At 42.9% G+C, this 15735-nt stretch overlaps 1 protein-coding gene across 1 annotated transcript in view; it reads left to right on the top strand.

The window, feature by feature from the left end:
* The window catches only part of TTN (titin), a 274251-nt gene extending 260097 nt beyond the window's left edge, over positions 1-14154 (top strand). Inside the window, 14 exon segments of the mRNA XM_046018787.1 lie at positions 3-305; positions 418-1002; positions 1342-1647; positions 1763-2062; positions 2762-3337; positions 3441-3746; positions 4326-4919; positions 5059-10706; positions 10826-10982; positions 11690-11820; positions 11983-12543; positions 12644-12797; positions 13323-13625; positions 13755-14154. Of these exon segments, the coding sequence (XP_045874743.1) occupies positions 3-305; positions 418-1002; positions 1342-1647; positions 1763-2062; positions 2762-3337; positions 3441-3746; positions 4326-4919; positions 5059-10706; positions 10826-10982; positions 11690-11820; positions 11983-12543; positions 12644-12797; positions 13323-13625; positions 13755-14053 (10223 nt within the window). The 3' untranslated portion in view covers positions 14054-14154.
* The last annotated feature ends 1581 nt before the right edge of the window (positions 14155-15735 follow it).

Here is a 15735-nt window from a genome sequence, read left to right as displayed (position 1 = left end):
AGCTCCTCCAGGAAAGCCGCAAAACCCAAGAGTTACTGATACAACAAGGACATCAGTCTCCCTGGCCTGGAGTGTTCCAGAAGATGAAGGAGGATCTAAAGTCACAGGCTACTTGATTGAAATGCAAAAAGTAGATCAACACGAATGGACCAAATGTAACACCACCCCAACCAAGATTCGGGAGTATACCCTAACACATCTACCTCAGGGCGCTGAATACAGATTCCGTGTCCTAGCTTGTAACGCTGGTGGACCTGGGGAGCCCGCTGAGGTACCAGGAACAGTCAAAGTCACCGAAATGCTTGGTAAGAAATATGATCACTTACTTTCTGCGAATTATTGCCTTAAGATTTTTTTTTTTACCATCCCACCCCACCACCTACAAAATGCTAATTGTAACTGGATCTTTTTTCCTAGAATATCCTGATTATGAACTTGATGAAAGATACCAAGAAGGTATCTTTGTGAGACAAGGTGGAGTCATCAGACTTACCATACCAATCAAAGGAAAACCATTCCCAATATGTAAATGGACCAAGGAAGGACAAGATGTTAGTAAACGTGCCATGATTGCAACCTCTGAAACACACACTGAGCTTGTAATCAAAGAAGCAGACAGGAATGATTCTGGCACTTATGACCTGGTTCTGGAAAACAAGTGTGGCAAGAAGGCTGTCTACATCAAAGTCAAGGTGATAGGAAATCCCAACCCTCCTGAAGGGCCACTTGAATATGACGACATACAAGCTCGCTCTGTAAGGGTCAGCTGGAGACCCCCTGCCGATGATGGTGGTGCCGACATCTTAGGCTATATTCTCGAGAGACGAGAAGTGTCTAAAGCTGCCTGGTATACGATTGACTCCAGAGTCCGAGGTACATCTTTGGTGGTAAAGGGCCTCAAAGAGAATGTGGAGTACCATTTCCGTGTTTCAGCTGAAAACCAGTTTGGCATAAGCAAACCCTTGAAATCTGAAGAACCAGTCATACCAAAAACACCACTGAGTAAGTACTCTTCCAACCACGACACAGTAAAAATTCTTTCAGTACTTTTTCATTTTGAGATTAAAGCCATCAGCTTATAAGAAATGGGACCGGAGGCACCTGGGTGGCTCAGTGGGTTAAACCTCTGCCTTCGGCTCAGGTCATGATCTCAGGGTCCTGGGATTGAGCCCCGCATCGGGCTCTCTGCTCAGCAGGGAGCCTGCTTCCTCCTCTCTCTCTGCCTGCCTCTCTGCCTACTTGTGATCTCTCTCTGTCAAATAAATAAATAAAATCTTTGGAAAAAAAAAAAAAGATATGGGACCATACTCTCAACTCGTGTTTTCTACTTCATATCCATAGATCCTCCAGAGCCTCCAAGCAATCCTCCAGAAGTACTCGATGTGACCAAGAGTTCGGTCAGCCTGTCTTGGTCCCGGCCCAAAGACGACGGTGGTTCTCGAGTCACAGGCTACTACATTGAACGCAAGGAGACATCAACGGACAAGTGGGTCAGGCACAACAAGACTCAGATAACAACCACAATGTACACAGTCACTGGGCTTGTTCCCGACGCGGAGTATCAGTTCCGCATCATTGCACAGAATGAGGTTGGCCTGAGCGAGACCAGCCCTGCTTCTGAACCAGTCGTTTGCAAAGATCCCTTTGGTAAGGAGAGAGTCTCTAAAGGGGTTCAAACCAAAGAGGCAAGCCGTCTTGGGTCTTTCGCTTTTATGTTTGCAGTAAAACTGATTCCCTTTTCGATTGTTTGAAAATATTTCAGATAAGCCAAGCCAACCTGGAGAACTTGAGATTCTTTCAATATCCAAAGATAGTGTCACTCTACAGTGGGAGAAACCCGAATGTGATGGTGGCAAAGACATCCTTGGATACTGGGTTGAATACAGGCAGTCTGGAGACAGTGCCTGGAAGAAGAGCAATAAGGAGCGCATCAAGGACAGGCAATTCATGATAGGGGGCTTGCTGGAAGCCACTGAATACGAATTCAGGGTTTTTGCTGAGAATGAGACCGGGCTTAGCAGACCTCGAAGAACTGCTATGTCTGTAAAGACTAAGCTAACATGTAAGTAGCCATTAGTTCTCTGCTTTTGACCTACAAACTAGGCAATGCATTAAGGCTCATTCTTCCTTGATATTAAGTAGATGTCAGAAAACCTTATTGGAGGAGAGCAAGTGTTTGGGAAGAGTGAACTCACTTTGGCTTATACATACACAGGAAATAGCTATCGTGTTCTACAGGAAGTCATTCCAAGCACATAACCTCAGTAGATGTTAGGTGCAGTGACCTGAGCACATTCTTAGAGCAATTTCTCTTCAGATGCAATGGTTTGGGATTTCTTTATGCTTCCTAATAAGACTTGAAGGGTCAACAAATGTACCCCACTTCAGTGAACCTAAGTAAGGCAAAGATTCTTTCTATGGATTTATAGAGAGAATTCTTAAATTTCCCCTGACCCCTTATAATTGCTGATGTCTCCCGACTGTACACTTGATCTTGGCCAAAAGGCTGAGAAGCAATTGTCTCCCGACTGTAAAGATGAAAGTCACTCTATGTAATAATGTAGTGATGTGCTCACTGAATCCCTATTTCCCCTAAGACCCCAGGAAAAGCGCTACTAAATTTCTAGGTACTCATGTGTAAATCATGGTATCTAAGAGAGTGTTAGTCAAAAGGGTAAATTCATTCCTGCTATACAAGGACAGAGGATTACAGATTCAGTAGTAAAAATAATGCATTAATATTATCTTTCATATCCTTCAGCTGGAGAGGCTCCAGGAGTACGCAAAGAAATGAAGGATGTTACCACCAAGTTGGGTGAAGCTGCTCAGCTGTCATGCCAGATTGTTGGAAGGCCTCTTCCTGACATTAAATGGTACCGATTTGGAAAGGAGCTGGTACAAAGCCGGAAGTACAAAATGTCTTCGGATGGACGCACACATACGCTGACAGTAATGACAGAGGAACAAGAAGATGAAGGTGTTTATACCTGCGTAGCTACTAATGAGGTTGGAGAAGTAGAAACCAGTAGTAAGCTTCTCCTGCAAGCAACACCACAGTTCCATCCCGGTTACCCACTGAAAGAGAAATATTATGGTGCTGTGGGTTCGACACTTCGACTTCATGTTATGTACATTGGTCGTCCAGTACCTTCCATCACTTGGTTCCATGGCCAGAAACTTCTGCAAAACTCAGAAAACATTACTATTGAAAACACTGAGCACTATACCCATCTTGTCATTAAGAATGTCCAACATAAGACTCATGCTGGGAAATATAAAGTTCAGCTCAGCAATATTTTTGGAACAGTTGATGCCATCCTTGATGTGGAAATACAAGGTATTTTATTTTAGTTTTTAGTGTTTTTTAAACTTTTCAAGAAAAAAAAGATCTCAGGTGACATACTACAAAAAAACACTATAATTGTATTTTCTCTCAACAGATAAACCAGACAAACCCACAGGACCAATTGTGATAGAAGCTCTGTTGAAGAACTCCACAGTGATCAGCTGGAAACCACCCGCAGATGATGGAGGCTCCTGGATCACCAACTATGTGGTGGAGAAATGTGAGGCCAAGGAAGGAGCTGAATGGCAATTGGTGTCTTCAGCCATCTCGGTGACAACCTGCAGAATTGTAAACCTCACAGAAAATGCTGGCTATTACTTCCGGGTTTCAGCCCAAAACACTTTTGGCATCAGTGAGCCTCTAGAGGTTGCCTCGGTTGTGATCATTAAGAGTCCTTTTGGTGAGTACAGTCTCTACAATCTTCCTATGGCAAAATTCCATCCTTACGCAAAACTCTTACTAATAGAAATAACGTTTGAAAGGAAATAGCCAAGATTTAGATAAAATACAAGTGCCTTTTATCTCACTTAAACTGAACTTTTGCACACCCACAAGGGCAAATATAAACCCTAGTTCTTCTTTAAAAAACGAACTTTGTGTTTTGATTAAGTTTCTTAGCATAAAGTGACCCATTTCCTTTTTCTGGAATAGCTTTTCTTAGAACTTTGGGTTTGTAAGATTGTCTTTTTAAAAACTAAGCTTTCAGGGCGCTTGGGTGGCTCAGTGTGTTAAAGCCTCTGCTTTCAGCCCGGGTCATGATGCCAGGATCCTGGGATCAAGCCCCGCATCAGGCTCTCTGCCTGGTGGAAAGCCTGCTTCCCCCTCTCTCTCTGCCTGTCTCTCTGCCTGCTTGTGATCTCTATCTGTAAAATAAATAAATAAAATATTTTTTAAAAAATTAAATTTTAAAAACCTAAGCTTTTCATAAAGCTGCCTGTTTAGCCTCATGACTCAAATCTGTCTTGTTTCTTTGAAACAGAAAAGCCAAGTGCTCCTGGCAAACCAACTATCACTGCTCTCACAAAAGATTCTTGTGTTGTGGCTTGGAAGCCACCTGCCAGTGATGGAGGTGCAAAGATTAGAAATTACTACCTTGAGAAACGTGAGAAGAAGCAGAATAAATGGATTGCTGTGACAACAGAAGAAATTCGAGAAACCGTGTTTTCAGTGCAAAACCTTATTGAAGGTCTTGAATATGAGTTCCGTGTGAAATGTGAAAATCTAGGTGGGGAGAGTGAATGGAGTGAAATATCAGAACCTGCCATTCCCAAATCTGATGTCCCAATTCAGGCACCACACTTTAAAGAGGAACTGAGAAATCTGAATGTCAGATATCAGAGCAATGCTACTTTGGTCTGCAAAGTGACTGGTCATCCGAAACCTATTGTGAAATGGTACAGACAAGGCAAAGAAATCATTGCAGATGGATTGAAGTACAGGATTCAAGAGTTTAAGGGTGGCTACCACCAGCTGATCATTGCAAGTGTCACAGATGATGATGCCACAGTTTACCAAGTCAGAGCTACCAACCAAGGGGGATCTGTGTCTGGCACCGCCTCCTTAGAAGTCGAAGGTAAAGACCTCAAATCTATAAAAACCAGTTTGGTGCTAGATGACATACTGTGAATTAGGGGTGGGGGTGGGGAGTTGTTGCACTTAAATAGTGTTGGGTATTGCTAAATTGCATTCTTTCTTCTTTTATTCTGCTACAGTCCCAGCTAAGATACACTTGCCTAAAACTCTTGAAGGCATGGGAGCAGTTCATGCTCTCCGAGGGGAGGTGGTCAGCATCAAGATCCCTTTCAGTGGCAAACCAGATCCTGTGATCACCTGGCAGAAAGGACAAGATCTCATCGACAATAATGGCCACTACCAAGTTATTGTCACAAGATCTTTCACATCACTTGTTTTCCCCAGTGGAGTAGAGAGAAAAGATGCTGGATTCTATGTGGTCTGCGCTAAAAACAGATTTGGAATTGATCAGAAGACCGTTGAACTGGATGTGGCAGATGTTCCTGACCCACCCAGAGGAGTCAAAGTTAGTGACGTCTCACGAGATTCTGTCAACTTAACATGGACTGAGCCAGCTTCTGATGGTGGTAGCAAAATCACCAACTACATTGTTGAAAAGTGTGCAACTACTGCAGAAAGATGGCTCCGTGTAGGACAGGCCCGAGAAACACGTTATACCGTGATCAACTTATTTGGAAAAACAAGCTACCAGTTCCGTGTAATAGCTGAAAATAAATTTGGCCTGAGCAAGCCTTCTGAGCCTTCAGAACCAACCATAACCAAAGAAGATAAGACCAGAGCCATGAATTACGATGAAGAGGTAGATGAAACCAGGGAAGTTTCCATGACTAAAGCATCTCACTCCTCAACTAAGGAACTGTATGAGAAATATATGATTGCTGAAGATCTTGGGCGTGGTCAGTTTGGAATTGTCCACCGTTGTGTCGAAACATCCTCAAAGAAGACTTACATGGCCAAATTTGTTAAAGTCAAGGGGACTGATCAGGTTTTGGTAAAGAAGGAAATTTCCATTCTAAATATTGCCAGGCACAGAAACATCTTATACTTCCATGAATCATTTGAGAGCATGGAAGAATTAGTTATGATCTTTGAGTTCATATCAGGACTCGACATATTTGAGCGCATTAACACAAGTGCTTTTGAGCTTAATGAAAGAGAAATTGTAAGTTATGTTCGCCAGGTCTGCGAAGCACTTGAGTTCTTACATAGTCATAATATTGGACACTTTGACATTAGACCAGAAAACATCATTTACCAAACAAGAAGGAGCTCCACCATTAAAATCATAGAATTTGGTCAAGCCCGTCAGCTGAAGCCAGGGGACAACTTTAGGCTTCTGTTCACTGCCCCTGAATACTATGCACCTGAAGTCCACCAGCATGACGTTGTCAGTACGGCCACAGACATGTGGTCACTTGGAACACTGGTGTATGTGCTGTTAAGTGGTACCAATCCATTCCTGGCTGAAACTAACCAACAGATAATTGAGAACATCATGAATGCTGAATATACTTTCGAGGAAGAAGCATTCAAAGAGATTAGCCTTGAAGCCATGGATTTTGTTGACCGGCTGTTAGTGAAAGAGAGAAAATCTCGCATGACGGCATCCGAGGCACTCCAGCATCCATGGCTGAAGCAGAAGATAGAAAGGGTCAGCACTAAAGTTATCAGAACACTAAAACATCGGCGTTACTACCACACCCTCATCAAGAAAGACCTCAACATGGTTGTGTCGGCAGCCCGAATCTCTTGTGGTGGTGCCATTCGATCTCAGAAGGGAGTGAGTGTTGCTAAAGTTAAAGTAGCATCCATTGAAATTGGCCCAGTTTCTGGACAGATAATGCATGCAGTTGGTGAAGAAGGAGGATATGCCAAATACGTATGCAAAATTGAAAATTATGATCAGTCTACCCAAGTGACCTGGTACTTTGGAGTCAGACAGCTGGAGAACAGTGAGAAATATGAAATCACCTATGAAGACGGAGTAGCCACCATGTACATCAAAGACATTACCAAATTTGATGATGGCACCTATAGATGCAAAGTAGTCAATGACTACGGTGAAGATAGTTCTTATGCAGAACTATTTGTTAAAGGTGTGAGAGAAACTTATGACTATTACTGCCGTAGAACCATGAAGAAAATTAAGCGCAGAACTGACACGATGAGACTCCTAGAAAGGCCACCAGAATTTACCCTGCCTCTCTATAACAAGACCGCTTATGTGGGTGAAAATGTCCGATTTGGAGTAACTATAACTGTCCACCCAGAACCTCGTGTAACATGGTATAAATCAGGGCAGAAGATCAAACCAGGTGATGATGATGTGAAGTACACATTTGAGTCTGACAAGGGTCTTTACCAGTTAACGATCAGCAGTGTAACTATAGATGATGATGCTGAATATACGGTTGTGGCAAGGAACAAATATGGCGAGGACAGCTGTAAAGCAAAACTGACTGTAACCCCACACCCACCACCAACAGATACAACCTTAAGACCCATGTTCAAACGGCTGCTGGCAAATGCAGAATGCCAAGAAGGCCAGAGTGTCTGCTTTGAGATCAGAGTGTCTGGCATCCCCCCACCAAAGTTAAAATGGGAGAAAGATGGCCAGCCACTGTCCCTTGGGCCTAACATTGAAATTATCCATGAAGGCCTGGATTATTATGCTTTGCACATCAGGGACACTTTGCCCGAAGACACAGGTTACTATAGGGTCACAGCCACGAACACAGCTGGATCCACCAGCTGCCAGGCTCACCTCCAAGTGGAACGCTTAAGGTATGTCAAGCAAGAATTCAAGACTAAGGAGGAGCGTGAACGACATGTCCAAAAGCAAATTGACAAAACGCTAAGAATGGCTGAAATTCTTTCTGGAACTGAAACGGTGCCACTGACGCAGGTAGCTCAAGAGGCTCTGAGAGAAGCTGCCATCCTTTACAAACCAGCTGTAAGCACCAAGACTGTAAAAGGGGAATACCGACTTGAGACGGAAGAAAAGAAGGAAGAGAGAAAACTTCGTATGCCTTATGAGGTACCAGAACCACGCAAGTACAAACAGACTACCATAGAAGAAGACCAACGCATTAAGCAATTTGTGCCTATGTCCGACATGAAATGGTACAAAAAGATACGTGATCAATTTGAAATGCCTGGGAAAATTGACAGAATTGTACAGAAAAGACCCAAGCGCATCCGCCTTTCAAGATGGGAACAGTTCTATGTGATGCCTCTTCCACGCATTACAGATCAATACAGACCTAAATGGCGTATTCCCAAACTCTCCCAAGATGATCTTGAAATGGTGAGACCAGCCCGTCGCCGCACACCTTCTCCTGATTATGACTTTTATTACAGACCTAGAAGACGTTCCCTTGGTGACATATCAGATGAAGAATTACTCCTTCCCATCGATGACTACTTGGCAATGAAAAGAACAGAGGAAGAGAGGCTGCGTCTTGAAGAAGAGCTTGAATTGGGTTTCTCAGCTTCACCGCCAAGCCGAAGCCCTCCACGTTTTGAGCTTTCTAGTCTGCGTTACTCTTCACCACAAGCTCACGTCAAGGTGGAGGAAACGAGAAAAGACTTCAGGTATTCAACCTATCACATCCCCACAAGGGCTGAGACTAGCACGAGTTATGCGGAGCTGCGGGAACGGCACGCCCGGGCCTCCTACCGGCAGCCGAAACAGCTGCAGAGGATCATGGCCGAGAAAGAGGATGAAGAGTTGCTCCGCCCAGTTACCACCACCCAGCGCCTCTCAGAATACAGAAGTGAGCTTGACCACATGTCGAAGGAGGAAAAGTCTAGAAAGAAATCAAGGCGGCAGAGAGAAGTGACAGAAATAACAGAAATCGAAGAAGAATATGAAATCTCAAAACACGCTCAGAGAGAGGCTTCCTCAAAACATGCTCATAGAGAGGCCTCCTCCTCCTCAGTGTCTAGGCTACTGAGGCGGCGGCGTTCCCTGTCTCCAACCTATATCGAGTTAATGAGGCCAGTGTCCGAGCTCATCCGGCCACATCGACCACCAGAGGAGGAATATGAAGACGACACAGAAAGAAGATCCCCTACTCCAGAGAGAACTCGCCCACGTTCCCCCAGCCCCGTGTCTAGTGAGAGATCACTCTCGAGATTTGAGAGGTCTGCAAGATTTGATATCTTTTCTAGGTATGAGTCCATGAAAGCTGCTTTAAAGACTCAGAAGACATCAGAAAGGATGTATGAAGTTTTGAGTCAGCAGCCTTTTACGCTGGACCATGCCCCTCGAATCACACTGAGAATGCGCTCCCACAGGGTACCATGTGGCCAAAATACCCGTTTTATCTTAAATGTTCAGTCCAAGCCAACCGCTGAGGTTAAATGGTACCACAACGGTGTCGAACTCCAGGAAAGCAGTAAGATTCATTACACCAACATGAGTGGGGTATTGACCCTAGAAATTCTGGACTGTCAAACTGAGGACAGCGGCACATACCGCGCCGTGTGCACCAACTACAAAGGTGAGGCCTCGGACTACGCGACCTTGGATGTAACAGGCGGGGATTACACCACCTACGCTTCCCAGCGCAGAGACGAACAAGTCCCCGCGTCTGTTTTCCCTGAGCTGACAAGAACAGAGGAATACGCGGTTTCTTCATTCAAGAAAATATCTGAGATGGAAGCGTCTTCCTCGGTCAGGGAGATGAAGTCGCAGATGACCGAGACAAGGGAAAGTCTCTCCGCGTATGAACACCACGCATCCGCGGAAATGAGAAGCGCGGCCATGGAACAAAAGTCGCTGGAAGAAAAAACCACACACAGGAAGATCAAGACGACTTTGGTGGGAGCAAGAATTCTGACGAAGCCAAGGTCCATCACCGTGTATGAAGGCGAGTCCGCGAGGTTTTCTTGTGATACTGATGGCGAGCCGGTACCCACTGTGGTCTGGCAGCGTGGGGGCCACGTGATAAGTTCTTCTGCTCGCCACCAAGTGACCACCACAAAGTACAAATCTACCTTTGAGATCTCTCGGGTTCAGGCTTCCGATGAGGGCAACTACAGTGTGGTGGTAGAAAACAGTGAAGGGAGGCAAGAAGCTCAGTTCACTCTGACCGTTCAAAAGGCCAGGGTTACTGAAAAGGCTGTGACCTCACCACCGAGAGTCAAATCTCCCGAGCCTCGAGTGAAATCTCCAGAAGCCGCTAAGTCTCCAAAACGAGTAAAATCCCCAGAACCGGTCACTTCTCACCCAAAAGCCATCTCACTCACAGAGACAAAACCCACACCCACAGAGAAGGTTCAGCAGTTACCGGTCTCTGTCCCACCCAAGATAACTCAGTCTCTGAAAGCAGAAGCTTCTAAAGATACTGTGAAGCTGACCTGCGCAGTCGAAAGTAGTGTATTATGCGCAAAAGAGGTGACCTGGTATAAAGATGGCAAGAAACTGAAGGAAGATGGGCATTTTCAGTTTCATTATTCAGCAGATGGTACCTATGAGCTCAAAATCCATAACCTCACAGAATCGGATAGTGGAGAATACATTTGTGAGATATCTAGCGAAGGTGGAACTTCTAAAACAAACTTCCACTTTATGGGACAAGCCTTTAAAAGTATCCATGAGCAGGTGTCCAAGACATCAGAAACTAAGAAAGTGGCTCAGAAAACTGCTGAGTCAACAGAAACCAAGAAAACCGAACCAAAAGTACCTGAACCAATTTCCTCAAAACCAGCCATCGTTACTGGGCTGCAGGATACAACTGCTTCTTCAGACAGCGTAGCTAAGTTTGCAGTTAAAGCTACTGGTGAACCCCGGCCCATCGTCATCTGGACAAAGGATGGAAAGGTAAACCATTCTTAAATGTCTCTCAATTTTATCTCCTAAAAATCTCACCGCTTCCTACCTTCCTCCCCAAAAATGTTTACACTTAATTTTTTAAAACTCAAATCACTTGCATTCTATAGGCTGTTACACAAGGAAGTAAATACAAACTCTCTGAAGACAAAGGAGTTTTCTTCTTAGAAGTTCATAAGACTGATACATCTGACAGTGGGCTTTATACTTGCACAGTAACAAATTCAGCCGGGTCTGTGTCCTCTAGCTGCAAATTAACTATAAAAGGTAGGTTGGCTTTTGTTTTTACGAATATTTTTCAGAAAATGATAACGGGAAGTTTTCCAAACATTCTCCCTTACAAATACACACACGAAAGTATTAAAACTGTTTTCCAAATTCCACAAGGAGAGAATTCGTACACAAGGAGAGAAATACAAATATTTTTTAAAAGCGTAATATTAGCATAAAAAGCACTTGATAAGTGCCAAATTATACGTGGTGGTATATAAGATTCCAAGAGGCAGCCACTGTTCCCAGGAATACTTAGGAATGAAGTCAGGTGAATATACAAAATGGTACTGCTTCCATAAACCTTCACTCTTGCTCATTTTCCCAAGTAGTGCAGTTAATAAAAGAGCTATATTACTTTTCCAATTAAAATTAGTTTGCTTTCAATCTTCTAAAATGTAATTGTTTTTTAATCAAAATTTCCTAAATCCACATGTATCCTGAATATCTCAACTATTCTTTTCAAGTCTTTTTTTTCAAGTCATAGGAATCGTTCTTCAGTTTAAAGAATCATTATACTGATCTCAAAAGTCATGTATGACAACTTTCCAAGACTAGGCCTGAGAAAGAAAGAATTATCTACACCGCATACAAAAGGCAACATCCCTTTCTTTGAGTCTTATTTGCTTGCAGAATCTACAAAAGAGTAAAAAGGGTGAGGCCTCTTTCCAATTTCATTTGCCTTACAGAGTTTTCTTTTTTAGCTGTAAAAGACACTGAGGCACAGAAAGTATCTACACAAAAGACCTCCGAAATTACGTCACAAAAGAAGGCAGTTGTCCAAGAGGAAATTTCCCAAAAAGCCCTAATTTCTGAAGAAAAGAAATTAGCAGAGGTGAAATCTCAAGAAAAGGCAGTTGTCCAAGAGGAAATTTCCCAAAAAGCCCTAATTTCTGAAGAAAAGAAATTAGCAGAGGTGAAATCTCAAGAGAAGGTGGTTGTCCAAGAAGAAATTTCCCAAAAAGCCCTAATTTCTGAAGAAATGAAAAAATCAGAGGTGAAATCTCAAGAAAAGTTAGCCCTTAAGGAGGAAGCTTCAAAGGTTCGGATATCTGAAAAAGTCAAGAAATCAGAAGCAACCTCTCTGGAAAAATCCATCATCCATGAGGAAATCACCAAAACATCACAGGCATCAGAAGAAATCAGAACGCATGCGGAGGTTAAAGCATTTTCTACTCAGATGAACATAACTGATGGTCAGAAGGTGACCTTAAAAGCCAACATTGTTGGTGCTACCGATGTCAAATGGGTACTGAACGGCGTAGAGCTCACTAACTCCGACGAGTACAGATACGGTGTCTCGGGCAGCGATCAGACCCTAACCATCAAGCAGGTCGGTCACAAAGATGAAGGCATCCTCACGTGCATTGGCAAAACCAGCGAAGGGATCATCAAATGTCAGTACGATCTGACCCTGAGCAAAGAACTCTCTGATGCTCCAGCCTTCATCTCACAGCCCAGATCTCAAAATATTAATGAAGGACAAAATGTTGTCTTTTCTTGTGAAATCAGTGGTGAGCCATCCCCAGAAATCGAATGGTTTAAAAACAACTTGCCGGTAAGTTTAATCATGAGTATATCATTGAAGAAAATTTAAAAGGCCACATCTGTTCCTCAAGAGCTCAAAGAAACACTTCTCCCCCCCCCTTAAATTTTAGATTTCTGTTTCTTCAAAAATCAGTGTAAGTCGCTCCAAAAATGTATATTCTCTTGAAATCCGAAATGCGTCAATAAGCGACAGTGGGAAGTACACAGTCAAGGCCAAAAATTTCCGTGGCCAGTGTTCAGCTACTGCTTCCTTAACAGTCCTTCGTAAGTATATCTTTCCCATTTTCCTCACTTGCTTAATGCCTTTATGTATTTTTTCCCCTTTGTCTCCTGAGCACAGCCAACTCTGAGAAGCCTCATTAAAGTCCAAGTGTAAGCAGCACAGGCCTCCCATGGGAATTCATCCTAATGCTCAAATTTTCTTTTCAGCTAAACTGATACGTGAACAAACTAACTTTTGAAGCCAAGCTAACAAGTCCCCTATTATATTTATTTTCAGAATGCACAAAATCTCTGTGATTTTCTATATGGCTAATTATTTTTCTCCTAGTTATTCTAGCCCCTGCATGTAATGTAATGATAGAAATCAAAAGATTCGTTTCGTGGAGACATTGAGCTAGCTCTTGACAAATGTATGTATCTGCTTATGCTTTCTCAGCAAATTGTTTGGGTTACGTTTCTGTGTGTGTGCGTGTGTGTGTAAGTTTTCCATTTCTGCCAGTCAATGTCAGATGTCCCCAGTTAACCAGATGTCATTGATGTTCACTGTGTATCTGCTATGCTCCACAGCTCTAGTTGAAGAACCTCCCAGAGAGGTAGTATTGAGGACAAGTGGCGACACAAGCTTGCAAGGAAGCTTCTCGTCTCAGTCAATGCAAATGTCTGCCTCTAAGCAGGAGGCCTCCTTCAGCAGTTTCAGCAGCAGCAGCGCTAGCAGCATGACTGAAATGAAATTTGCAAGCATGTCTGCCCAAAGCATGTCCTCCATGCAAGAGTCCTTTGTAGAAATGAGTTCCAGCAGTTTTATGGGAAAATCTAGTATGACACAACTGGAAAGCTCAACTAGTAGAATGCTTAAAGCAGGCGTAAGAGGTGAGCAATATAAATTACTGGTAGAGGTAGATAAGCCTAGTAGCACAGTAGTCTTTAGTTCGTGTAATTTAGTAGAAAGCAAATCATGTTTTCATAATCCTAAAACATTTTTGTTGTTGTCCCATAAAGGAATTCCACCTAAAATTGAAGCTCTTCCCTCTGACATCAGCATTGATGAGGGGAAAGTCTTAACAGTAGCCTGTGCTTTTACTGGTGAGCCCACCCCGGAAATAGTATGGTCCCGTGGCGGAAGAAAAATTCAAAACCAAGAACAACACGGGAGATTCCACATTGAAAACACAGATGACCTCACGACTCTGATCATTATGGACGTACAGAAACAAGATGGTGGACTTTATACCCTGAGCTTAGGGAACGAATTTGGATCTGACTCTGCCACTGTGAATATAAATATTCGATCCATGTAAGAGGGCCTGTGCTCCTCATATTCATACTTATTCTTAACCTTTCACAAATGATCCACATGGACTAATCTTTCTGATCTGTAAATATTCCAAAAGGAAAAGTAGTTTTGTGCCAACCTAAATGAGTCAAAGTTCAAAATTAGACATTTCAACCTTTCATAATTGTTGACCTAAGAATATTATACGTTTTCTAGTGACATGTACATACTGTATATAGCCGGATTAACGGTTATAAAGTTTTGTACCATTTATTTTATGACATTTTACAATGTAACTTTTGAAACTAACCGTTGGTAGGAGAAAGTTTACTACGGAACGAATACCCTGCTCAACACTCAATCAATCTTTGTGCCTCAACGTAATGTTGATGTCTAAGCATGCCTCAGTGGGTTGAGAAATTCCCCACTGAAGAAGTCCTATCCACCTAAGAGATGATGCCATGCACATAACTGGACATGTGCACCAATACCTTTTGAATCAGAAATGTAAGGCATTGGTGATGTTTGCATTTACCCTCCTGTAAGCAACACTTTAACGTCTTACATTTTCTCTGATGATGTCACACTCTAAATTATCATGACTTAAATATTACCAGAGCAGAGTGTAACGGCCAACACTCTGTTCGCTCCTTCTACACTGTCTCTGACCATAGAGAGTGCGGGGATAGCTTGGAAAAGTAACATCGCCTGGCCATCCCTTCATTTCACCAAGCTATTCAAGTATTCCTATGCCAGAGCAGTGTCAACTCTTGGAGGTTCTGGGGGTGCAGCCAACGCCTTCGTGTGGTAGCTCTAAATTTAAATTTCAACCTGAGAAACTGGGGCAACTAAGCGATGAGCCACAGCAAAAAAAAAAAAAAAAAAAGAACAACAACAAAATAAAGCTGTCGTTAAATTAAAAACAACTACACCATTACTAACTGCCCAAAATGTCAATTTGATGTAGTTCCTTTCATGCAGGTATAAATTCAATTGTTAGTTAAAATTGTTGGACCTCCTTGAGAAATAGTAACAACAAAATAAAGCAAGCTATCTGCACCTCAAAATGTGTGGTTTGCTGTTTTGTGTGTGTGTGTGAAATTCTGGGTTTGGGGAGTATGACTTCACAAATCACATAAAATGAGGACAGATTAGAGTAAATCAAGTTCAAAATGGCCCATATCAACAGGTTTTTTCAAGCAAGTATTTTGATTATTGTGTTGAATATATTCAACAATTTCTTAAAAGCACAGATTTTATTCTCATGGATAAATTTATCCTCAAAACTTTAAAAATCCCTCAAAATAACAGCTTGAATCATTTAAACTTATCAAGAAGAGTATTTTTATGGGGACTGATTCAACTAAATCCATCAAAAACACTGAACATCTACAATTCATAGTATTTTCTCTTAGACACCCTTGAGAAGAGCAAGGTTAGGTAGACCCTATCCCAGAAGGAATGCAGTGAAGACAGTGACAGCCAGTGGCTGCAGGCTGTTCCGAGGGCCCAGGGAGGGCCGGGAAATAACCTCCCAAAGAGGGACACCTGCTGGCCAGAGCAGTCCCTGCAGGCGGGGGCGCTTAAGGAATCACCACTCAAGAAACCCGGTGGGTTCACTTACCTTGGGGGACCTGGGTGTTACCAACAGCATCTATGACATCATGTAACCATTTGAAATGCTATTCTTACCTTAAAACGAGAGGC

Source organism: Meles meles, chromosome 9 (genome assembly GCF_922984935.1).
Source record: "Meles meles chromosome 9, mMelMel3.1 paternal haplotype, whole genome shotgun sequence".
In the NCBI taxonomy this organism is placed as follows: Eukaryota; Metazoa; Chordata; class Mammalia; order Carnivora; family Mustelidae; genus Meles; species Meles meles.
Note: the sequence above shows the minus strand (reverse complement) of the source record. Positions and strands in the feature narration are given on the sequence as shown.